This window comes from Trematomus bernacchii, unplaced genomic scaffold (genome assembly GCF_902827165.1).
Source record: "Trematomus bernacchii unplaced genomic scaffold, fTreBer1.1, whole genome shotgun sequence".
Classification (NCBI taxonomy): Eukaryota; Metazoa; Chordata; class Actinopteri; order Perciformes; family Nototheniidae; genus Trematomus; species Trematomus bernacchii.
Genome location: NW_022987564.1, coordinates 10,894,521 through 10,919,553, shown reverse-complemented (window position 1 = coordinate 10,919,553; position 25,033 = coordinate 10,894,521). Strand labels below are relative to the sequence as shown.

General features: G+C 39.5%; 1 protein-coding gene across 1 annotated transcript in view; it reads right to left on the bottom strand.

Moving 5' to 3' along the window:
- Positions 1-22,148, bottom strand: part of LOC117477733 (solute carrier family 45 member 4) — a 43,577-nt gene extending 21,429 nt beyond the window's left edge. The window contains exons 1-3 of the mRNA XM_034124470.1: positions 22,026-22,148; positions 20,689-20,767; positions 7,945-9,197 (exon numbers count right to left, since the gene is read on the bottom strand). Coding sequence (XP_033980361.1) covers positions 7,945-8,239 — 295 coding nt within the window. The 5' untranslated portion in view covers positions 8,240-9,197; positions 20,689-20,767; positions 22,026-22,148. The remainder of the gene's footprint in view (positions 1-7,944; positions 9,198-20,688; positions 20,768-22,025) is intronic.
- Between the last annotated feature and the right edge of the window lie 2,885 nt (positions 22,149-25,033).

Sequence of the window (25,033 nt, the reverse complement as noted above, 5' to 3'; positions counted from 1 at the left end):
CTGCTTGTAGTCAGCAGAGTTATGTAACACCACTGCAGTAAACTGGCTACCTCCTGCCGAGAGAAGCAGACCGGAGTAAAATAAATTTAAAGCGGGAAATCTGATCTAGAGAATGCCGGCGTACAAATGTCTAATGGTGTTTATCCAGCTCTATTTTAGTGCCTCTGCCAATCACATTAATATACCAGCATATGTGACAGAGAGCAGGGAGGCGGGCCCTCAGACTGAGCCTGACCTATCACACACAGGCAGCTCCAAACTGACTGCCCTTTCACTACCAAAGCAGCAATCAATCAATCAATCCAATCAGTAAATAATCTTGTGTAACCATAAGTAAAGTAGGTCAGAAACGAGTCTTGTTATGGTGGTGCGTTCAGGTGCCAGCAAAAAGTGAAAATGCAAAGTGCAGCTAATCCTAACATTTACACTCATGTCTATTTGTTTGTTTATTCTATTAAGAGAAGTATGGCAACATGTAGTTAAGTAACCAGATGGTGCTTTCATAACAGTCAACAACTATATTGTTAGGTAATTGTTGTTTTATGTCGTCACGACATCAGAGTTTACCAAAAAGACAAATCTGACATTGGTTATAATTTGTTTAACGCACAAATGTACCTAATGGGCAGTTACTGTGTTGTTAGAAGTAATGTAAAAAAGAAAAATGTATATGGTCTTATAGTTTGTATGTTTTCAGATTACACAAGCAAATACAGACGGTGATGATTAATGCTTTGGGGCAAAGCACTGTTGCCTTTAATACTCTGCTACAGAAAATAAACATATGGCCGACAGTGAGCAAGCCAACATGCAGCAATGGTGAGAAAATCTTACAACAGCCCACTGCTTTACTCAAAGCAAATAAATATGTTGTGCTTTTATTGCTCATTTAAGCCAGATATATGACTTCACAAGATTAATCTGTAAGTATTCATCCATCCTTTTAGCTATAAACTGTCAAAGAGTAGGGTGAGAGAGAGCAGATGTTTTTCTACTCGCTTCTTAAATACACACACATTAAAATTACCCCGAGGCCAGCCATTACTGTGTCGCTCACTCACTGCTATTAGGGTTGTGTGTGTGTGTGTGTGTGTGTGTGTGTGTGTGTGTGTGTGTGTGTGTGTGTGTGTGTGTGTGTGTGTGTGTGTGTGTGTGTGTGTGTGTGTGTGTGTGTGTGTGTGTGTCTTTAGGTTTTATAGATTTGATAGGCCGTATGACTACTATACTTCAGTCCAACTGTATTTTATGAAAAGTAAACTGATGTCAAGTGGAAAAACGACATGGAAACGATTTATAGGAAATGTGTATATTCCATAGACCATACAATCCATATGGGCACAATTTTTAGCCTATAATTAAGATTATTGAACTCATATTTTCTAATGTAATATGTATTTTGTTATTAGATAATATTATATAAGCTTTTTATTTTTGATGGAAATGTCCATGCCCTCATTTGACAGCCTGAGACATCAGGGTGTGGTTCGGAGTTATCGTTTCATAATGTGAAAGACTGGTTGTGAGAGATTCAAACACTCTGGATGAGGAGATATTTTATGCAGCTTAATGTCCCATTAGTCTTGCACTGAGATAACTTTAGCGCTGCGAGGTTACAGGCTGTGATGTTCTGAACGCGCTGTAGGTGAAGTGTTAATGTACTGTTGCTGTTCTTCTGTCATGTGAATCTTTATAAACAGAACATCTGTGACGTGCTCAAATCAGAAGCCGTGTTGTCTGACTCTGTTGTCTGACTCTGAGTCTGACTCTTTACAACAACACAAGGAAACTCCACCTGATGTGAGGTGAAATAAGGACGTTATAAGTCAATTTACGAGATCACATATATCTCATATAAGATCACAATTTTATTTTAAAATTGCTAAAATGTACAGTATATAATTTTTTGTTAATTAGAGAATAGTGCCATTCATGGGGGAACAGGCTCCACAATCAGTAGCTTTTTATGTAACTTCCTGTTTATATGCTAAGCAAAAAGAAGCCAGAAGCCTTTATATGATATAACTTGTTGTGTTGCATAGAGGAAAACCACAAACAAAAGGATTCTGGGCAATTAAGTAAAAGATTGACTGAAGTTGACCAAGCAACTTAAAAGGGAAACACCAATACCTTCAATTAAAACAAAAATATCCTCTGCATTAGGTGCATACAATCAGTCACTTCGTAATGCAAGCCAGCTTAAAACCCCATTTAAACTATTGAATAATCAAAACAATAGTTAATTTAAAAAAACTACTCTGCTGATAATTGTTTTTTGCCAGCCCCAGTTTTAAGCAATTGCTATTCCTGATGTTTCTTTGTCCACCGTCATCACCTGAGAGCTCTGTGGTGGTTTGTTTTTGATGACTTCACCTCCCTGGAGGGTGGGGGCTGGGAGCAATGTGCTGACAAACAAATACACTTACACACACACACACACACACACACACACACACACACACACCTCACATTAACAGCTCACACATACCTGACTTGTCGCCTGTTGCATGGAAAAACATTCACACCCATATAAAAACACATAACATGGCTTTGCACATTGCATCAGTAAGACACCAAGAACCCCGCCCTGAAACGTTGGCAAGGTTGGTAAATAACTCATGGCGAAACCGTTTTGTGTCTCTGCGTGTCTACAGAGATAACATTAATAAATGAGCAGGGATGATATAACGATCTATAATTAGGGCGACTTAAAATAAGTGACTGGTGTGGTGTTTTTGTCTCTCACTCCCTCTCTCTCACGCTCTGCAGAGAAACACACCAAGGACTGATGATTGTGGTGTAAAGGCCTTGCGGGCTAGCAGGAATGCAATTTGACCCAGGGGCACCTTTTCTTCCACTTTTTCTAATTATTTCTATAGTGAAGTTTTTCTCTTTCCTTCATGCAATATTTCATGTGCCAGAAGATTAATTATTGCACCTGTAGCTACCTCAGACACGCAACATTTAATCTGTCTATTCACCTACTCTGCCCTCCATCTACTCTGTCCCTCAAATGACTGGGTCAGATTATGGTGATTAGTCACTGTGTAACATCAAGCCAGTCATTTATATAACCCCGTATAACTCTTTCTGCAAGGTCATCTGCTAGATTAGACCAGCGAACATGATAGGATCACTCAGTGGATTAGGTTACTTGGGATGCTAGCAGAGACATCGCACGATCAAGCTGATTTGACATTTTGGTTGATTTCTGCAAAATCAAAACTCTGATTTAGGAAGCTAACACTAGTTACTTGCTCATGGAGAAAACAACGGTAGAATTGTGCGAATGACTTGACAGATGACAAATAGCAGATTGCATTGTAACAAATTAAGCATACAGAGCTTTTATTTTGAAATGCCACTGGTCGACTGTGCTGCATGCTAACATGCTACCATCTAGTTACCATGTTACATGTCAAATCACAGTAGATTCGGAACTTGTGTTAACTTTTAGGGTTTCCTTTTGTATTTTACGACCCAGGACACCTTTACAATACACTTTAAGAATTAAGCTTTTGCATTCAGGGGAAAATAGGTAAACTGCTGTTTTCGAATGCCATGTATTTTAATCGGTAGGCTTGAAAATGATCATCGAAAAACTAAATTGATAGCGAGATGCATCAGGAGCTGGATGATCTTTTATTGTAAGCATACAAACAAAACTGTTATATCTAACATTGGAAAGTTTATTGGAGGAAACTGAGTAGAGTAAGAGAGTCACTGTAACAGTGAGCTGAGGCTTTCAGCTACATAAACTGAATGAATAGAATTCATTTTCCTGTTGGATTGCACTAATCTCCTTTAGTAAAGCCAAGAAGGCCTCCAAAGAAGGATAACAATGCTGCAGAGCTGCCAGCCTGGACTGTTTTCCAAACCATATTGGTGGCACAGCTAGTGTTGCATGCACAGCTATAGTCAAACAAGTAAATAAACACAAATAAAGATTAACACGACTATGGAAAAGCGCTTTTCCTCTCAGACCCTGCTGTCCTGTGGCCCGACGAGACTGATGTGGTTAGAAGAGAAAAGAAACTGAGAGACATTTGCACTCAAGCAGGGGTTGCTCTTATAATGACCTTCCCATACAATGCCTATTCATTTCTGACTAAAACTTGATCCCTGAAATACGTTACATGTACCATAAAATAATTTAAACCAGTTTCTTTCTTAGAATTCGGTAGAATGAGAATCGGAATAACATCAGTTGCTTAACTAGAACTAAGAAATGTACACTAATATCAGAGTTGTATTTATTACCAAACAACTGTTTCTACTATTGTAAATTAAATTAAATGTACCCGTGTACATTTATTTTCTCCTGAGCTTGGTATCAGGTATTTAATTTACACGGCTTTTGTCTGTTATATCATCCCTAATCTGAGACTAATTATCGTCCTAAACTGTAACCTTGTTGTTCAAAATACCAGCTTTTCAGGAGCCTGTGCAACTGAAAATGAAAGCATCAGATGAAAATAAATATATTTGTATTAGTTTATTGACAGTCCTTCCTTCTGGTATGTTTTCAACAAGTGTCATTATGCTTTAACAGCTTCCTCCGTGTACACTTAAAGCTCAGAAAGCTTGTGGTTATGCAACACATCATCCTCCTAACCAAAACACGCAGACTGTGCTCATTGCCTCCTCCTTGTTCCACTCCCTCTCTTAATCCCTTTATCATCATCTCCCTAATCTCTCTCCTCTTACCTCACTGTCAGCTGCACAGTCAATAGGTGATGCTCTTAGTCCAGACAACTTGTGAGGGGCCTGCAGTCAAATACACCTAGAGAATTGAAACTGCATACTGAGGAACATTATGTGAACTCGTTGCTCTTTCTCAATTAGCTTCTAATTATGAGGGATACAAGGAGATGCTATTTTCTTTCTTGCAAAGCTAGATTGGGTAAAGTTAATTTAAATGTCACACTTTTTTTAATGTGCCTTTTTCACTGGTTTGAAGAACACCAGAGTAAGTTGTTAAAGGTGATGTGTGATATGATTGGTTAATTATTTCAAATGTATGCCCTAGTATTATTTATTAAATGTTTATTTGTATAGGGATTGACATGAAAACGAATGCCAAGCATCACAGCATGTTATATCCTTTACATATTTTTAAAGGATATGTGCCTTTAAAAATACATAGCACTGAACGAAAGTACACAAGAGAACAAAACGCAACAACTCAACCAACTCAACAAGAACATTTAAGGAATGAGTGACTGCTGCCAGGAGCTCAGAGACTAAAGAGAAAGCAGCTCTGCATGCTCTCAACACAAGACCTTGTAAGGTAGAAGTTTTTTATCCTCTCTCTAGGTTGTGTAAATATGGGCTCCTTCACCAAACTATGTCATCTGCTCACACACGCACTCACACACACACTCTCTCTCCCTCTCCCTGACCTCAGTGTTATGGGGTTACACACACACACAATGGTTCTAGTCAGGTCGAGCCAACCAGCTCTCCAGCTAATTCCAGTAGCTACAGTCAGTCTCCAGCGTGCATGGAGCATTAACCACATGGAGGGGGGGGGGGTCGATATGTGTTATCCCAAAACTTGGACTCCTGCCCACAGAGTTGGAGGGAGATTTGTTTTCTGGCTGGCTAAAAACATGAATCATTCTGCAGATCATGCATGAAGATATATAACGTTTTGATGGACAGAAATGTCACAAAATGAAACCTATTGAGATGACAATAGATGTATCAATAGAACTGGAAATTGGCGCAAAGTAATACAAAAAAGAAAAATCCAAAATGCAACTTGGAACAAAGTCCATCCCCTGACTCGGCAGTTCCATCAGCGGTGGAATTTTTCACACCTCTTAAATGTTACTGTTTTGTTCACATTTACAGCTCTCACAGCCTTGTTTCCATTCAACACGCCTTTGACATGTCTGCTGAATGTGCAAATAAGAAACTGTCTGCTAAAAAGTTTGACAAATCAACATAATAGGTGATGAAATGTCATTGTTGTCTTGTTGAAATATTGCTTATAGGTCCGTTCCCATAATAGATGCTGACCTGTTAGTGTTGTGATATTAATGCTCAACAATGGCTGTTACCTGAACATAACATCTGCTAATATACAACAAATTGCTATGAAATTCAAAGATGTTGCACTCGGCTTTACTGTGTGCAATCTACTTATTAATTCATCACTCCTCTCCTCTCTTCAATCCTCTCTCCGAATGTTAAGGTCAGATTGATTAGCAGTCAATTAACCGGACCCTAAAAGACTGCATCATTGGATAAACTCTCCACATCAGCGTAAATCTCATCAAGACACCAAATTCACTGCTCTGTTTATTTATTTTAGTAGACTAATCTGTAGCATTTGTACCTCTCAGTGACTCTGAAATCTACTAAGACGGGCTCAGACACAAGATGATCTAAAAAAAAGTAGATGAGGGCAGCTTAATCGGCGCTAAAAATAGAACAAAAACATTCAACAAAAGGTCTGACACCACAACAGGAGACAAGCCTGATGAAAAGTAAGTGTACCTTGATTTTCTTTTATGGGATTGTTTTTATGAATAACACCAGTATCTCTTTTAGGCCCATTGAGACTTTTGTTGCTGTAGTATTTTGGATGTTTCTTTAACACACAGATCATACTGTCGCTTTTTTTATCTAAAACTGAAATTGCAACAGAACATTTGAATTTAAAAGCCTTTCTCCCTGTGACGGCTCATCCTGGGTGAGCCAGTCGTGACTCACGGTGGTCACAGAGCGTCCTGCCACTCATGTCGCCGTGGTTATGTAAACGAGGAGATCTCAATACGCCACTGAGGGGGGAGAAGAGATTTGGAGAGAAAGGAAAAGAAAGAGAGAGGGGGAATGCATGGGAAGTGACTTTGAATTATAAACAAGGTTACGGCTGTTTCAGCCTTTTATCGCTCGCTCTCTCTCTCTCTCTCTCTCTCTCTCTCTCTCTCTCTCTCTCTCTCTCCCTTCTCACTCTCATGTTCTTCCCCTTCTTCTCTCCCTCCTCTGCTCCTTTTCACACCCTCTCCGTCTCCCCTAAGGCCTTCAGTGTACTCCAGACGAAATTGGACTTGGCAAGGTGCAAATGACAGTACGCACACTGTGACTGGAGGACTGTCTAAGAGAGTGTGTGTGTGTGTGTGTGTGTGTGTGTGTGTGTGTGTGTGTGTGTGTGTGTGTGTGTGCGCATTCTAGCTAATCTCCAGGCAGATCCAGTTGAAGTCCATCTGAACAAAGTGAACAGGAGGTGGGTAACATCGAGCTGCCAAGGTGTCCTCTTAAATGCCAGGACAACGTCGTCAGGACAACGTGACTCCTTGTTCCCGCTCACAAACTATGATAAAAACTACAGGCACTATTTACAGGGATGGAATGATAGAAATGTACTTTGGTTGTGCCTTCTCCAGCAGTTACTGGTAGCGGCTTCTCCACTGCGAGGATCCTTTTTTAAATAATAATATTTACAAAATACCCAGCTTTTTGACCGTTTGTCTGACAAAACAAGAAATGTAAAGATGTCCCTTGGACATAAGGAAATTGTGACAGGCATTTGTCACTATTTTTGGAACGTTAACACCAAAATCTTCAACAACTACAGCTCAGGCTCATATAAACGGGCTTATTCGGCAATTCTCATTTTAGCAATAAGGGAAGAGAGTATTGCTTTTTTTTTTTTTTTTTAATCCTGGTGGAATGTCAGGAAGTAATAAAGGTATGAGAAAATACCATAGACTGTGTACATACCGCCCAAGCCTGCTGCTAAGTAAGAATGAAATGCTCTGCTTTGTTTTGGGTAGTCAGAGGTAAGGTGGATAACAGGATAAAAAGCGAGAACAGTAGCAGGTGACCAGAGAGATCTTTCTTCTGGCATTTACTGCTTTACTGTGTTTTGAATGTGGTGCACCTGTGTTTTTATGTAAATACAGAGTGTTTATTGTGAATCTGTGCGTATGGACTCACCTATTTGCAGCAGGACAGGCGTCACCAGTGCCGTCTCCATAGCGTAGCAGAACTCCCGGCCGAACATCACAGCACCGTGCATCACCCATCTCTTTAAGGGTATGCGTGGGACCGATGTCTCGCTCGCTGACTCCTCCCCTCCTCGACCTCCCGATCCATCCGTCTCGCCTCCTGTTCCTCCTTTCTCCTCGTCCGCACCTGATGCCTTGGAGCTTTTGGCATTTGCACCGCCCACCAGAGATTCGACCTGCGTAGCGTCAGCCTCTGTGTTCTGGGGAGGCATGGTGGAGGGCATGCACGCAACAAGGGAAGACGTGCACCCGCTGTAACGCGTTGACAAATCTGAGAACAATTACCTATAGCTACCAAAAAACAATACTGTTTCCTCAAACTAGGAATTTCAAGTCACTTGATACTTTAAAGCTAGCAGTGACTTAATTACAATCTTTACAAGCTACAAACTGCAGCATGTGCTCGTAACTTGCTGGTTATATTGGCCTGGTAGTTACATCTATCACTGCTTTAAACACTGGAATAAAAACAAAAAAACCTGTAACAGATAGTGTCCCAGTATGCAAGGTGATAAAATGTAAATCTTGGGTCGAGCCAAAACTGAAAAAGGCTTTGGATACTATGTAAATAAAGGAAAAAATCGATCTAGTATCTATAGATCTGGCAAGGTAATGTCAAATAAACAAAACACTTTTTCAGCAATCAGTTGTCCTCTTAACAAGTTGTCCTCCCAAAACACTGCAGCTTCAAATTCAACACGTGGTAATCCTCCGCTCAGCTTCTTGTATTGTCCAATCGTGGAAAGATATAACAAAATCAGCTTTCAAAGATCCAGAAAAATAAAAGGAAGCAATTGAATTTTCACAGGAAGAGTGTGCGGTACATTCCAAGAGTGGGCGTTTGATTTATTTTCTTTGTTTGTCAGGTGTGTTTGTGTGTGTATGCGTGAGTGTGTATATGTGTGTGTGTATGTGTGTGTGTGTGTGGTGTGCGTTTATGGCTTTTTTGTCATTGAGGTTTCTCCCTCTTTCTCTTATTGTCTATTACTAGATGTAAAAATCCATATAGAAGACCATTCAGTCAGGTCTAGTGTCATTTTGTGTATAGAGGGCTGAATGGAGGTCTGGATGACGGAGTTTGTGGGGGCGAGGAAGAGGCTGCGGGGGGAGGGGGGAGGAGGAGGGCAGGCAGCGAAGGCAGTCGGAGCTCCTCTGAAAATCCCCATCGATTGGCCGATCAATCTATTGGAAAACACCATCAGGACCACAACCAGCAGGTGGAGAAGAGAAGAGAATAGCCACAACGCAGGCGTCCCATTGGTCAGGAGGAGAGATGGCCAGTGATGAGTAGAGAGGAGAGGGGAAGAAGACAAAAACAAAAAAAACATCAGTTAGTGACAGCAGTTTAACTTTTACAACATGCATTGACAAGAGCATGTGAGCTTTTCAGCATCAAAAGAAAAATAAGTACTGTAATTTTCTCAGGTGTGTCAAACTAATAATAGTCAAAAGCAGAGCACTATGTCAACTGAAACTATAAGAAAGAAGAAGAGGTAAAGGTACAGAAGCCACTACTGGTTTAGGAGTTAAGCACGTCAAATCATGACAAACATACACTTTTATTTAATGTTCTTAACCCTTCATTTCTTTATCAATACTGCCTGAGCAACATATCTCAAAACATGATGAAATCCTGAATAGTAGCATGCCCAAGCCCTTTTTTTGTTTATTAAGCTGTATTTTGTAGTTATTCACATATTTAACCATTAAAAGCTCGCATTCTTTTTACAACCAACACTAAAACCAAAAACTCAACAGTACCGTTTCTTGTATTACAGGATAGGCTTGATGAAAGTAAAGGCTATGAGAAGCACACACATTATTATTGTATTGGCCTGGAGGCAGAATCGACGGAGACAAGTAATTTAAAACCTGTTTAAGCCAAAGCTATTTGGTTACAAAACACTATGAGAGAACATTTACGTTTGTGTTATTTGACCAAAACAAACCCAATTAGGATCAATTTCCTTTTTTTTGGAGAATACCAACATGCTGATATCACAACTCAAGAGACACACACTCTCCTATGAAAAGGGTCCATTTTTAAAAGAGTGTAATTGGTTTGAGCACATGATTCATCCTGGCAGACACTCGGGCAGTCTTTCAAACTGGACGGGGAGGATGAAAGCATGCGTTTTATGTGCTGAACGTTTTCAAATTGAGCTACTCTGTTTCAAACAGAGGGCTTGTGTGTGTTCAGTGAGAAGAAATGAGAGATATTTGGACAGAGAAAAAAGAGAAAGCGAGGAGAATAAGGCGAGAAGGCCATAAGCTCATAACACGCCTCATAGGGAGAAAGAGAAAAAGAGACTGCATGTATGTTCAATACAGTTTCCTACAGAGTTAAATTCCAAAGTGTGTGTTTTTGTGTCCAGCGGGGCACTGGATTAAACCCGGGGAGACTGCATGTTTCATCACACCCAACACACACTAATGCCTGCCACGTGAACAACTCATACACACATCATATAACAGTGCTAAGGCCCTCATTATAGGAGGAGATTGAGACAGAAAAGAGGGAAAGAGATGAGGAAAAGAAGTAAGGGTGGTTTGAACAGGTGGAAGGTGGGAGGATCAAGAGATGCAGGGAGTGTGTTCAGGCAGAGGAAGAGAAGGAAGGATGAAGAGCGAAATGAGGCAGACGGACAGTGACACAGAAGAGGTAGAAAATATTTGTCCCTCAGCCCCTTTTCTTACTTTCTCTGGTTCCTCTCTCCTCTCCATTTTCAGTCCTCTCACATGTCCCTATTAACATTCATGATGCACTCAAGATGCTCATGAATATTGGATTCTCACATACATCCCTGACCTCACACACACTGCAGCAGATTGCATAACTAGCCCCTCTCCTCTTTACAGACACATAAACACAAACAAATACGCACTAATTAAACATCTCAATTATGTCCAAATTAGAGGACGACCACAGAAGAAAAGCCACAACCTCTATTAACTTTCAGGGAGATGTGCACAAGCTCCTACACTGAAAACCAGATCTGGTTAACCAGCAGTCTCAAAATATTCCAGTCTGATGGGAGTGTTGGGAATGATGGGAACATCCAGTAAGGGTTGGGATGCTAGAATTATAGTCTTGGTTAGTCACAGACTTATAAAAGAAGTGCACGTAACAACCTCAACGTCACTGTTTGGTTTGTGGACTACCACGTTGAAACCTCAAGTTTGTCATTTTGGCATTGGACGTTTTCATTTATAACATGTTTTTTTTGTGTAATTGACTCTAAATGGGATTATAATTTACAAAACAAACCATGAACTTTAGGTAAACAATCATGCAGAGTAGTATGGTCATTTGCTTATAGACTTTTATACAATCTGGCCTCTTTTTGCAATCCAGTAGACTCAACACCTTAATTATTTCTTTTTTTGCAGGTTTAATGCATTTCTCAGTAAGCCTCACTTTTAAGAGCCGTGTGCCACTTGTCAGCTCGTCGAATAGTATGCACATCAGTGTTTGACAAACAATATGCAGAGGGAAGTCTCAATTTCGAAAAGTGATCATCTATAACTTTCAGATGATAAAGATTTGACACCAACAAAAGATATTCTGTCAACCGTCATCTACAGTATTAGACAAAGAAAATCTCCTCAAAATGCTGTAATTTCTGTCATTCCAATAGTTGATTAAATAACTTTTTGTTATATTATAGTCATACAATCTGTTCCCACAACTGATTTTCGCACAGTGAAAACAGCCGTAACAGAGATTATATAGATAATGATATTGAGATTCACTGTGATCCCCACAAAGTTACATGTCTCTGCAACTGATGTTATGGGAACCAATGGGCTAAAATATGTGAAGCAACAGTGTGGTTTTCTAACATACTGGATGTGGCTGATCATTGTGAAATTAAATGTAATTGAGGTGTGGAAACTTGTGCTTGCCAACTATAAAAAGACAAATTATTTGGAAATCCAACCCAATAAGTTTGAGTACTTTGGCGCTATTGTTCTGGATGTAAAGGTGTGTTATGCAAGTGATGTTGGTGGATCTGTGGTTATACAACCAAACCTGTGTGATTTGTTGTGTGACAATGAAAATAAAATGTCAAACAAGCAAGACAACAGAAAAGAACAAATTAAGGTGCAGATATAAATATTTCTCTGTGACAGTATTGTCTGTCCTGCAACTCATTTTTAGTCCTACAAAAACACACACATAAAACATTAATGCTCAGTGTTCCTATTGTGTTTGTGTGTTTGAGCATGTGTGTGTGTCCGTGATATAAGCTCAGCTTCTAGTGAACATCAGTTTTTTTCAGGGCCAAAATAAAAAGAATGTGCAGTTTGAGGGTTATAGGATGAAAAGGTGAGATGAAGAGAACTGAGAGGGAGATTCGGGGAAGCATGATAACATAAGAAAGAGCAATAAAATAGTCTTATAAAGTTAAATCTGTCATATTTCTTCCTTAGATGGGCCAACAAAGAGACACATACAGAAGACAAAATGAAAAACAAGCATGAAAGTAGATGCCTGTTTAGTACAACGTTGGGGAAAATGTAAGTTGAGTCTGTGTGTATAAATGCAAAACACGGGAAACAACTAACAAGCTTTTTGAATCACACGCTAAGCACACGTAACCCAGGTCTATTTTGGTGAGCGTTTATTCTGGTGCGACAGACCAGATTCCATGCAACACAGGAATGAAATCAGGGCAGCTTGCTCTTTTCTCACTTCATATAGCTTCTCCATTTCCCTGCTTCTTCTTGAGCCTACTCTCTGTTTCTCTTACATGTAACAGATAACATGATAAAATAGAAATGTCTGCAATCCTGATCATGTACAGGACATAGTGTCAATCTGTAAAAAGGCGGTGACTTGCATTATAAAATGCTTTGCATGTTTTCCGTGATCTTGTGTAACCCTGTAAACCCGTTCCTGCAGAGCAAGTGGATCTTGCTGGAGAATAACAAGGTTTATCTGCTGACATGGCGTTTTTCTTGTTGATGCCAACTGACTGATGTATCAGTTTAGCCTGAAAGTAGTCCCACAATAACATAACACGCCAGAAGACGTTAAATAATAGGAAACTAGAGAGTTGTTATAAATTCTTAAGCCCTGGAGCTCTCCAACCCATACATCTGAGGGTCTTATAATACAGACCCAACTCTAGAAATACATGTTTGCATCTGACTAAACTCAATATGCGGAAGAGGACATTGAGTGACTGATCTGTTAACATTTCAGAAACGTTTTTTTGTTTGCCTTCAAGGGGGCAGATAAGTCAACTAAGAAATCAGTCAATCATATTTTAATAGTTGTTTTGAGCGATAATGTCAACACACCAGAAAAGTAGTACATGAACACTAAACAAACATATTGCAAAACATTCCTAGCACTGACTCATATAGAAGTAATATGCATTACCAGCCTGAAGATCTTAGGATCAAGTTCACACTGCTGCGGCCTATGGATGTTTTGTGTGCACTTCTGACACGCACAACCACTTACATGTAGTAGTGCTACATGTGTGAAAGAGACACCCAAGATAAGGTTCACACCTGATGCTCTGGATATTGTCCGAGTTCACATGAGAAAACGGTTTAGAGAAGCTGCTTTAATTCGCTCATGATTGAGTTTTTACTCTCAAAATCAATCATTAGCTTTGATTCTGGCATTGTGTGTGTGTGCACCTCTGTCACAGAAAGAAGAAATTAGAAGAAAATACACACACACACACAGCACAGTAGAAACGTTCCTGGACAACCACAAAGAAACATGTAAACACACAGGAAGCTAACAACAATGCTAGCACAGAAACCCTTCCAACATTCCCATGGTGGTGGTGATATTCCCATGATGAATAACAATACTCCCAGCTTTGGGAGGCAGATGGCAAGGATAAGTAGTACAGAGAGAGAGAGACAGAGAGAGAGGGGGGGGGACTATGATGTGTGCATTATGGTGCAGTGCTGCTGCAGTGCAGAGGGTACGGGGGGGGGGGCACATGTGTATCAATGTGCACTAGCGTCAATGACAAATCCCTAACTCCATTAACACAGGGCTTATTTTTCTATACTGGCTGTTATGAATATGACGCAATATACCTGCTGTTCACATACGTGCACACTCTCTCACACACACACGCCTGTGTACATCAACACATTTCTGAGTACCACTCACTGACGGCTCTAAATTAATCTCCAATCTCTACCTCACCTAAACCTCTCAGCTGCCTCCGCTCGAAATAGAAGTCAAATGTCTTCGCTCACTTTGGCCACCACGGCTAATAATATGGCAAAAAAGCACAATTGCATTCATTGTTTATTTGTTTTAATAAAAATCCCTGAAGGCAGTTAAGGTCAAACAGTCACTATACAGACAGGTTGAGTAATGAGTCAGCATCAGCCATTAATACTGTAGGGGCTTTGAGGATAGTATGTAAACAAACAGTATACTTTAGACAATTTCAGCGCAAATGTGTCCAGTTAATCTGGTCTGCACCCTTCTTTGTAAGACTAGCACAGTAAATTCCGAATTATCTTGTAAAAAAACGAGAAACAAGAACAGATGTTTTTTTTATTTTTTTATTATTCGATATCAGTATGTCATTTTATATCTAAAAAAAGGTGGCTCTAGTGAATTTACACTAAACTGCTAAACCCAATCAAGTCAATTGGCAGGCAAGTTACTTTCACTTCCTATTATTGAGACCATAACAACAAACAGCTGTGTGGAAAAACAAAACCGTCATGTCAACCTCCTATATATCTGGTAGTTTTTCAGTTACAATATCTTAAAATAATTTGCTAAACGGAGACCAACACTGGCCTATTTAATTAAATGCCAATCCAAAACCTAACTTTAAGTAATGAGTTACCTAGAAAGGAGTTACTTAGTGTGTTTATCTTGATTAACTTTGGTGTGCTTATGTCACTCATAGCCTTCTGAGAATCAAGGGACCAGAAATGTGGCTTGGGTCTATTTTTGTGGTGCTACCAAGGTGCAAACTCTTTGTCTAAGAAAATGAAGCCAATACAAAAGTGCCTTAACATGCACATTGTCTTGAGTCTCAGGGGGCAACTCTGAGGGCTGTAAATACAGATATTGTATATAAGTCTATGAGAAAATGATCCTTAGTTTGCATTTTTGTTATGTATTTATGGTCTCTTCTTTAACAAAGCACAGTGTTCATTCTGTGGAACAAAAATAGCCAGTAAGGCAGTGTATTCTTTAAGACGGGGCTACCTTGGGATTGATAAGTGTTGTCCAGTTTGATTGCTATCTTTTTTAGTTTATGAAAGTGTAACAATTTGGTCAAAGCAGGGTTGAAAAAATATGCTGGCCTAACACTAGCCTAACACCTAACACTCGCAACAGTTAAAGGGAAGATGTGAGATGAGGACAGTGTGTGCTGTGTGTTGTGTCGTGTCAGCTAGCTTTGCATCCAGCAATAGCCCAGTCATCCTAGTGTTTATTTTTAACCCTGGCTGATAGGTTAGCTAGTTAGCACTCAAAGCCCCTTTCAAGGCAGGTTGAAGGTGTCCAGACCTTTATACAAAAAGAACATATTAGTTTGTAAGCAACAGCTGACTAACCGGTCTGTGGAGGCACACACACACACACACACTGTTATTCTAATCCACTGGCTGCTGATCTGAGCCCGTCTAGACAGTTGATGTCAATGTAGCATCAAATATCTCATAAATGTAGCATCTTTTTTATGTAATATGCTAACCCAGAATATGTGTGTACTCTTTTCACAGCTAGCATGCTAACAGATAATGCTAACAAACTCCTGATGTAGAAATGCTGTGTTAACTCCAGCAGATCTGAGTATTTTCAGGCTAGATTCAGTGAGGTTTTGACAAGCTGCTGACAGCAGCCTTGGCCTACTTCTACACCGGAGTCACGTTACTGGCTGTATGTCCCCCTCACCACATAACCACAGACACACACACACACACACACACACACAGGACTGCAACTCACCACCTCCAACCTCATCTTTGCCCCCTCTGACTATGGTACCCCCTACCCAACATCACATTACTGCACCCCCCCCCTACTGCATCCTGTCTCTCTGACCCAGGGGGCCTGCTCCGTTTTAGAGGGACTGTGTATATGTGTGTGTGTTCATTTACATGTGTGTGTGTGTGTATGTGGCAACCCTCCCTCCTACAGCCTCTGACGCTTTATGCTATAAGGGGGTAGCAAGCCAAACAAGAGATGGAAAAAAACTAAAGCGTGTGAGACGATATGATCTACTTGATGTTAAGATTTGTTGGTTGTTTTCAGCCATCAGTGTGACCATGCATACTCTGTCACACTTTTAAATGTCCTTTCTCCGATTAAAAAAAATGTAAAAAAAAACCCTAAACCTGCCTCCAAGTAAGCTCAAAACTCATTGAAAAACAACAAATATACAGTAACCCCCCTGCGCTCACAAATTTAAAAAAAAAACAATAGCAGCTAATGTACCGGGAAAATAATGGTGTTTTTTTGTTGTTACAAACACTATTCTTTCACACCAGCATCTTTGACAACTATCCAAGAGAAGTATAACTGCCTGCACAGACCTGTTCAAGACTGCACAAGACCTCAGGGTGGTGAGTTTAACCCACGTCCGAAAAGGGAATATTCCACAGTACAGTTTACACACACACACGTGATACTAAGAAAGGCCAACTGACAACAGCATTAAACTGCAAACCTTTTGCAAACTTTTTTTTAAACCCCACTTAAAACAGTCACTTCTTTCTCATTGCCAGAAGAGTATGCCTTTCTGCCATGTCACATTCACATGTCACAGAAAAGCGAGATTAGTGCTTTTATATATCACTTAACTTAATCAGTCTCTCAAACCAAGTTTTTTTTTTTTTACTTATTTCCCCTGCAGCAGTGATGATATGATTCAGAAATCTTCATAATTTTGTTGCGGTTAACTTTTAAATTAACTTTTTAGTGCAACATTGCTCAAGCTTGGCATGGCTTTCACCACATAAACATATTTTGTTCAAGTTTCATGTTGTCAGGCAAGTTAAATCAAACCCTCCCAACAATAACAATACAAATATATTTTTTAAGTTTTGCCTGTGGCTCTTCTCAATGAGTCAGGTTCAGTGTGTTCCTCTCCTCACTTGTTGTTTGAACAGGACAGGAATAAGGACTGGCATCGGTTATGATATAAAGTTGACTGTGTCCAAAAGTCTCAACAAAAATGCAGCTTCACACTGCAAACATCGCCTATGAGCTGCACACAGCTCCTTGAACAATTGGCAACATGTCAGTGGATGAGTGCCATAATTCTATAGGGCATGAAATCTAGCTCAATTAAATAAATGTATTATACATGTTTTATCAAGCCTCACATGGTGTCAATAGTGTGATCAAACATAAATGAGATCAAACTTAAATAACTATTGTACAAATGAGAATCATTGTATGTGTAAATATGCAACATCATCACAAATGTCAACTGATTTCACAACCAAGGCATTGAAATCAAAATATCACCCATTCACTGTAGTGTATGGTACACTATAAATATTTGACAACCATCGGCAAATGTTGTGTGTGTGTGTGTGTGTGTGTGTGTGTGTGTGTGTGTGTGTGTGTGTGTGTGTGTGTGTAGACCAACTATCTATATCCAAGAGAAGTTCATATATTGTCAAAATGTAAAAGGCTCCATACTCCACCTTTCAGAAGACAATAACGTCTACGCAATGTTACTTGTCATCATGCCATGTTGGTTTTATAATGCTGATTCTATATACCAATTTTCAAAAAGGGCCCACTTTAACTTTAACAAAGCAAAAGAAGAGTGAGTGATAAGTGTGGTTAGAAATGAAAGTAACCAAAGACACTTTATCATTGGTGGCATCCAGTCTGATTTCTGGTAATTTCTTTGGAAAGCGGGACATCAGTTTGTCCTGGGCCAGGGAGAGTCAGTGAAGATGGGAACAGTGATTGGACAAAACCCAAAGAGATGCCTTAAGAGGGAAGTTTCATCATTTGATTTAGACTGACGTTTCTACCACAGGATAAGGTGACTTTGGAAAACTTGAATGAGTGAAACATTTGTCTCAAAGTGCAGACATCTCAAAACAGCACTGGTGGGATATTAAAATGAACCACAGGCTAATCGTTCAAAAGTGTGGGAAGGGCACATTTGTACAAGATGTTCACGCTTTCTGAGCTCTTCTGACCTAGCCAATGCTTTTGATAAAATGTTAGATCTAATGACAAGGTTTTGTGCAATCTCTGAATAGCAGGTAAAATGCATGTGGTGACCTTGAGCAACGCAGTCAAATGTCCTGCTCTTTCAAAAGTAGGTATTAATACATTATTTTTTAAAGTTCAATGCAGGTTTTTCCCGTGTAAATGCATTCCTATTCCAGTTATCATAAAGTTAAACAGCAACCTTTTTAAAGCAATTTCTGGGGACTCCCTCATTATTGACCTTGAAAACTTGTGCTGAAGAGCTCCTTAATATGAATTTCCGGGGGGAAAAAAGTCACCTGCTATTTCAAAGAAATAAAGCCATTCTGAAATTGTTGACATCCTGCACATCTTTGTACATACAGTACACAGCATAAAAGAGATTTCATAACACATGGACAAACAAACTACTGCTGCTTTGCATTAGTGGAGCTCAAGCCAACCGGGGAAACAAGTTAGACCGGAGGAAAAAGAAGAGTTAAGTTAGACTAAAAAGAGTGGAGGAGAGCTGACAGGAGAGCAAACCAACAAAGTGGAAAGTCTCTATTCTTAGAAGACGTTTTGTGTTGTTGATAATCTCTTTGGCTACCGAGAGCATCGGGGTGTGTGTCTGGGTTTGTGTCCTCTATCTCAAAGCCAGGGCTAAATACAGTACAGCCATCTGATATTGACGTTAATAACCGTCCTTCACCACTAGCAAACCAAGCAGCCATGCATGAAGTGTTGCTGATGATCTCCACACAAACAAACCCAACCAGTGAGGATTCCCAACCACACTTATTTGACAACCGCTACATCCAACTGTAACACCTACTTTTCTGTTTTTCTTAGACATCAAAGTTAGTCCACTGTTTATTAAGGGAGTTCAGAGAAGATAACTTTCCAAAGCTAAGAGTTATAAATTGTGGAAGCAACCTGTTGTCTTTTACCCTCAGCTGTCGAATGATGTGTCTCATTACAGCCGCATTTAAAGCTGCGACAAGTGCTTTTGTGTGTGTGTGTGTGTGTGTGTGTGTGTGTGTGTGTGTGTGTGTGTGTGTGTGTGTGTGTGTGTGTGTGTGTGTGTGTGTGTGTGTGTGTGTGTGTGTGTCAGGATACAAAGCTATATCAGCTGTGTGTGTGTTTGTTTGTACAGAGAAAATAAAAGATTGTAAGACACCATAAAAAGGGACAATGTGAGGTGGAGAGTATGACTTAAATACAATTTCGGGTTTTTGTTTTACTTTAATTTAAATTCTGGCATAAAATAATTGCCTGGCTCAGCTTTTCTGCAGCACAACATGACATAATCCAGCGAGGAGCAGTATTAGCCTATCAAATTTATGAAATAGTATATTACTATCAATCTTTGTTTGTTTTGGAGAATGTTGTACACTTTGAAGCCTTTACTGAACAGTCCTGCCAGTAGAGAATAAGAGAAAACTCAAACCAGGGACGTGCAGGTTGCATGATAAGCGTATACTTTCTTTACAGCAGAATCTGCCAATTGTGTCAGCTGAGGCTCTCAAGCTTTACTGTGTGGCGTGGAAACTATTGAACAAACACATCTGGAGTCACATTGAGTAAACTTATGTTAGTATTCAACATGCCAAAGTCAATTTGGAATATGTGATGCATTTTGTTTGTTGAGTCACAATAAAAACATTTCAAACTACAGTTCTCGCTAAAAATTGTTTACGTTTTTGTTGCAAACCTCAATCAGGTCATAATAGGAAGGGTGTGTTTGGCATGTCTCGACCAAGAGACTAGGAAGTATCTCTGTTAGAAAGGTGTGAGCATTACATAACTGGGATGAAAACAGTAAGCATAATCAGACATTATTTACATGTTGTTTAGGGAAATAAAATCCAGTTCTGAATGCAAAGTCTCAAATATTTGTAGATGGGCAAATAATGAACAGCCTTTCTCTGAGAGTGTCTGCATATGTGTATGTGTGCTCTGTTTGCACAACATCTGTGCAAATGTATGTTTAAGTTCATGTGTGTTCATGTGACTGTTTGCTCGTGACCAGATGTGTCTGGCTACATTGCGTTGTTGGTTTTAAAATGATGCCGACTCAGCGCCATTCAATAGTCAGCAAACATTTCACCGAGAGGAAGTCGGCTGCTTTCACTTCAGCTGAACCTGCCAGTCTCAGGCGTGCAACCTGAACTCAGATTGCATCACAGCATGTCGTAAGGAAGAGGCTGACATAGAGAGGTGGATTTTTAAGGAAGAACAGTATGAATGTGTTTGTGTGTGCAAATCCTCTCAGATCAATCGAAACCAAGAATGCAAATCGCATCACCGCATTGTGCACTCCGGCTGTGGTTTTTCAGCAGAACAGAAACAAAACTAAAGTAGAGCAAAAACATATGCTGGCCATTTAGATCTCTCTTTGGGACCAGTGTTTGTGCAGATTTACTCAAACAAACACAAAAATAATGACACATGGCTTTTAAAGTGCTGTGTTTGGAGTGAAATAAAGAAAGGGGTGCATGCAAGACTCACCAAAAGGCCTTAAAAGCTTCATTAATGTCGGTGAGAGACGTTTTGGTCCAGGCTGCAATTGTAATCCTTGCTGTCGTACCTTAACACACAAACACAAAGAGTTAAGACCCAGCAAATCCACACTAAAACACAGTAAGTCAGGTTCTACTGTACATAAGATCAATACAGCAAATACACTCTCTCGTGCACACAAGCATAACAATAAATCAGTAGCTGTCAATAAACCAGAATCCCCACAAAACAGCTCAAGGAAAACTGTCCCGATCATTGCTCTGCCTACGAGAAATGTGAAGGAGCTGCAGCTGTCTAAGACAGATATATTTAAATGTAATTGTACTCTGGATCACAAAAATGTAGGTAAAACCCTATAAACATATCTGATAGTATCAAATGGATGTGCATCTCCCCTTAGGAAAATAAACATGGCTTTTAAATGTTATCTTAGAGCAAAAAGGCAGAAGAACTCTGTTGTGGATCTAACACTGCCACTGAAATCACTGCAACAGCGGTTTATTACATTATCGTTATTTTATGTATACACCAATTAACCTCTTGCTTACAATAAAAGGTGACATGTGTTCCCTGAAACTTCCTACAACACAAAAGTGATTCCATTTGCAATCACAAAACAAAATAAGAAAAGCAGCAAATTTGACAATATAGAAGCTAGAATCAGAAAATGTTTTAGTACTCTTGATTAAGAATCTACTTTAATGATTAGTAGATTTGTTCAGTCTTATTTTCTCAACTAATCATTACAGCCCTAATTTGCTTCATAAATAAAACACCCAAAGCTGTTGACATATAAATGCACCAACAGCCACTGACAATAAGAACACCAATGATTAGTTGATTAACAATACAGGAACTTTTCATATGGTCTTTATTGTTAAATGACAAGCCCAGAACCCAAACAAACCGGTATCTCTTTTGTTTTCATCACACACAGTCAAAGGTGTGCTCCTTCCTGGTTAATTTCAAAAGATGCAGTGAATTAAATGAACCTTAATCTACTGTCCAAACTGCAACCCCTGAGCCTTCTGTTTTTTCAACCTGCAAACACCATTTAGAAATGCCAATTATAAACACTTTATAATCCAAGCAACCTAATTATGCGACCTGACCTGTGCCTGCCTCTCTGAACCTCCAGCTCTCTTTTTGTTTTTAACACAGGCCTCACTACTGTAATGCCTCCTCCTCCTCCTCCTCCTCCTGCTCTCTGCAGCAGCAGCAACCTGAGATGCTGTGTATTCCGCCTGCCTGATTTTACCAACCTCGGCTACAAAATGTGTATTACCCGTCCCCTCGCGCCTGTTCTGACCGGACAGCGAGCTCACCTCTCCGGGTAGTGTCAGCCGGTGGCTCCGTGTTAATGTCCGCTGAGCGTCGGGCTGTCGCTCGGCTCTGCGGCAGCTTTTGTTGCATAGGTTGCCCGCTACTCTCCTGCAACTGACGCCAGAGCTTTAAATACGCCTTTAAAGGAATATCTGTCGGAAGGAGAGACGTAGCGATGGCTTCCGTCGACGACACGGCTAATTTGCATAAAAGGGGCGAGGCTGCAGCGGTGGAGCGGAGAGCCTGAGATGTTAAAGGTGAATACAATACCATCAAAAATATTCAGTCACAGAAAGACTACAAATACGTTTATCTACAGTTTTTAAGTAGCCTACGTTAATTGTTTTAGTATTTCCATTGTGAGCTACTTAGATCAAATCTGCTATATCCCTAATTATTATTTTACTGGTTAAATCAAATAAATAAATGGATAAAATAAACCTTACCTAAAGGAAATTCTTTTGTCAGAGATTGTTCACACATTACAAACGCAATATGAAAGGTACAATAGCAAAACATATAAAGTGTAAAAAATAGATTAAAAATAAAAGTTAGAGTCATTTAATGTTTATTTTTAAGATAGATAGTATTACATTTCAGACGGATAGATATTCAAAGACACTAACAAACAACACAGGCGCAAGATAACGAGAATGGTGAATGGAGAATTAAGCCAGACCATTTTCTTTCTTTTACTTTTTGTTTTGTTGGTATGTACTACCTCACATATGTGGGGTCTGACAGTCCCTACATGCTGCATATGCAAAAATAATAACACCTTCAGTTTTTGTCCTGTTCAGAGATCTTTTTGAAAACACAAATGTATAGAAATGGCAACCCTCGCTTTAGAATCTAGAAGAATAGAAGTTCAAATTGAGTTATTTAGTATATTTGGTAGGGGTAATGTTGCAGAGAAAATGTTGTTAAAGGTGACCCAGGGCTAAACAGAACCCAACATAAATATTGAGGTTTAATGAAGTCTTGATTTTACTGAATAATGGCTATTTATGTAAATAAAACACTTCAGTGTACTGCAACATATCCATGTCTATTTTTTCAGATAAAATCAACAAAGTCTCATGCATACAGTAAATCCCAATTATAGATTATTTGTATAGCTTTGTTTATTTAAGCCTTTGAATTAATCACTTCATTAGATAAAAACAAGTCTTGGCCGGATTAACCCTCTCTAGGGAGCCCCGGGGGGGAGAAGTAGAGAGACCTGCACTACAGTGAAAATGAACTGAAGAGAAAGTGCTACCAAAACAGATTGGTAGCTGCAACTTATCTTCGATAGCAGCCGAGGCATGACTGGACCTGCATATTGAGAGATTAACAGCTGCTTATGGCTTTATGTAACACAACAATGTTCAGCATACACATCAACATAAAGATTTACATGAATAAAAATGCACATGCACACTCATAGTATTTGAGGGCCTGGAAGGAAGTTTTAGTTTGGATTTTAAAACACCTTGACCGTTCTTAAAAGGGGGAACAGAGGTCATTTACAGAGTAACAGCCCTGTAAGGATTCAGTGTTTTGCCCAGTGACAGCTGAGCAGTCTGTTCTAGCATTATGTTTGCTCTTCCTATCACTCTGCCGTGGTGAAGCACAACAGGAAGCATGAGTCTGAAATAAGCCACTAACCAACATTTAACGGGTAATTGAATTGTTTGTCATTTTTCGAACAAAAAGTATCAATATCTTGTTTGATTTTCTGCTCTTCTCTGTCATATGTCAATGAAATGTGAATACATTACAAAATATCTCCTTGACCTCTTTTATTACATAATAAGGCACAATCTTCACATATTTCTCTAAACATTCACAGTCCCCTTAAAAGAGTGCATGATTAACACATGTTGTTTATTACATTGGAATACAGCCCAACAAAGTAACAATCAGTCTGGTGATACTGGTGTGTCAGAACAGGTGCGGTTATTACTCAGGGACAATGCTGTTCCCAGAGACGTGTTGGCATCTCAGATCCACACTGCCAAAAACCTGTCACACACAGCTGGGTAGCTTGTTTGTTTGTTTGTAGCCTTTATTTATCCAGGTTTAAAAAATCCCATTGAGATCAACGATCTCTTTTACAAGGGAGACCTGCAACTAGCTACTGCCATCAATGTACAAACACCCAACTAAAACACAAATTCTCAGATTTAAATGCATTTAAACCACCAAAGGGAGATTCTGAAATGAAAATATGTCATATTGTGCTCTCCATAACTTCATAAAAACACAAAATGGGGAAGCATAATTTGAAAAAGGTATTTATCTCTCCTGTAGTTTTTTTAATCTGCAATTCCAGCCACAAGTTGTGATGTTAAACGATCAACCCTCAAATTCCCAAGACATGTCATTATGGCATGTGCCACCACTGCCCCAGAAATTAAAATTAAATAAAAAAAACTACTTCTGTTATATTGATAATCTGGGTTAAAGTCTTTGAAAGTGAACTTCGATGACCTCCTGTAGGGAAATCTTGCTCCAACCTTAACTTGTCATCTAACAGCACCATCTTCTGGTTGACTCTGGAAAGTGCAGGAAATGGGGATGGGGTTCAGTTTAACACAAAACAATTAAACTGGAGAATTGTGCACTGTGATGGGAACAATATGAACAGCTTTTCAGAAAATGTTGAGATTACTTTGTTGGATTGTAAATATCGGCATAGGTTGGGTGGTACCCAAGTTCTCATGATAAGCCGTGACCATATGTTACATTATACCTTTTCTAGTGTTTGTTCCCCCAGTTTTATAGAAAAACATTTCAACATGGTAGACTTTTCCAGAGCAAAAGTCTTTAAGTAACTCCCTACTTAGTAAAACCCCAAAAGCGAGACTTCCTCTGGTTGTAATAAAGACAAACTGAACACTGATTTTATAAAATGTGTATTTAACTTTGTTCACTGTGGATTGAATATAAGAACATCTTGTTAACAGTTGTATACAGTTTCATATGAAGTCTTGTAAAAAGTCAGGTAAGACAATATTCATACATC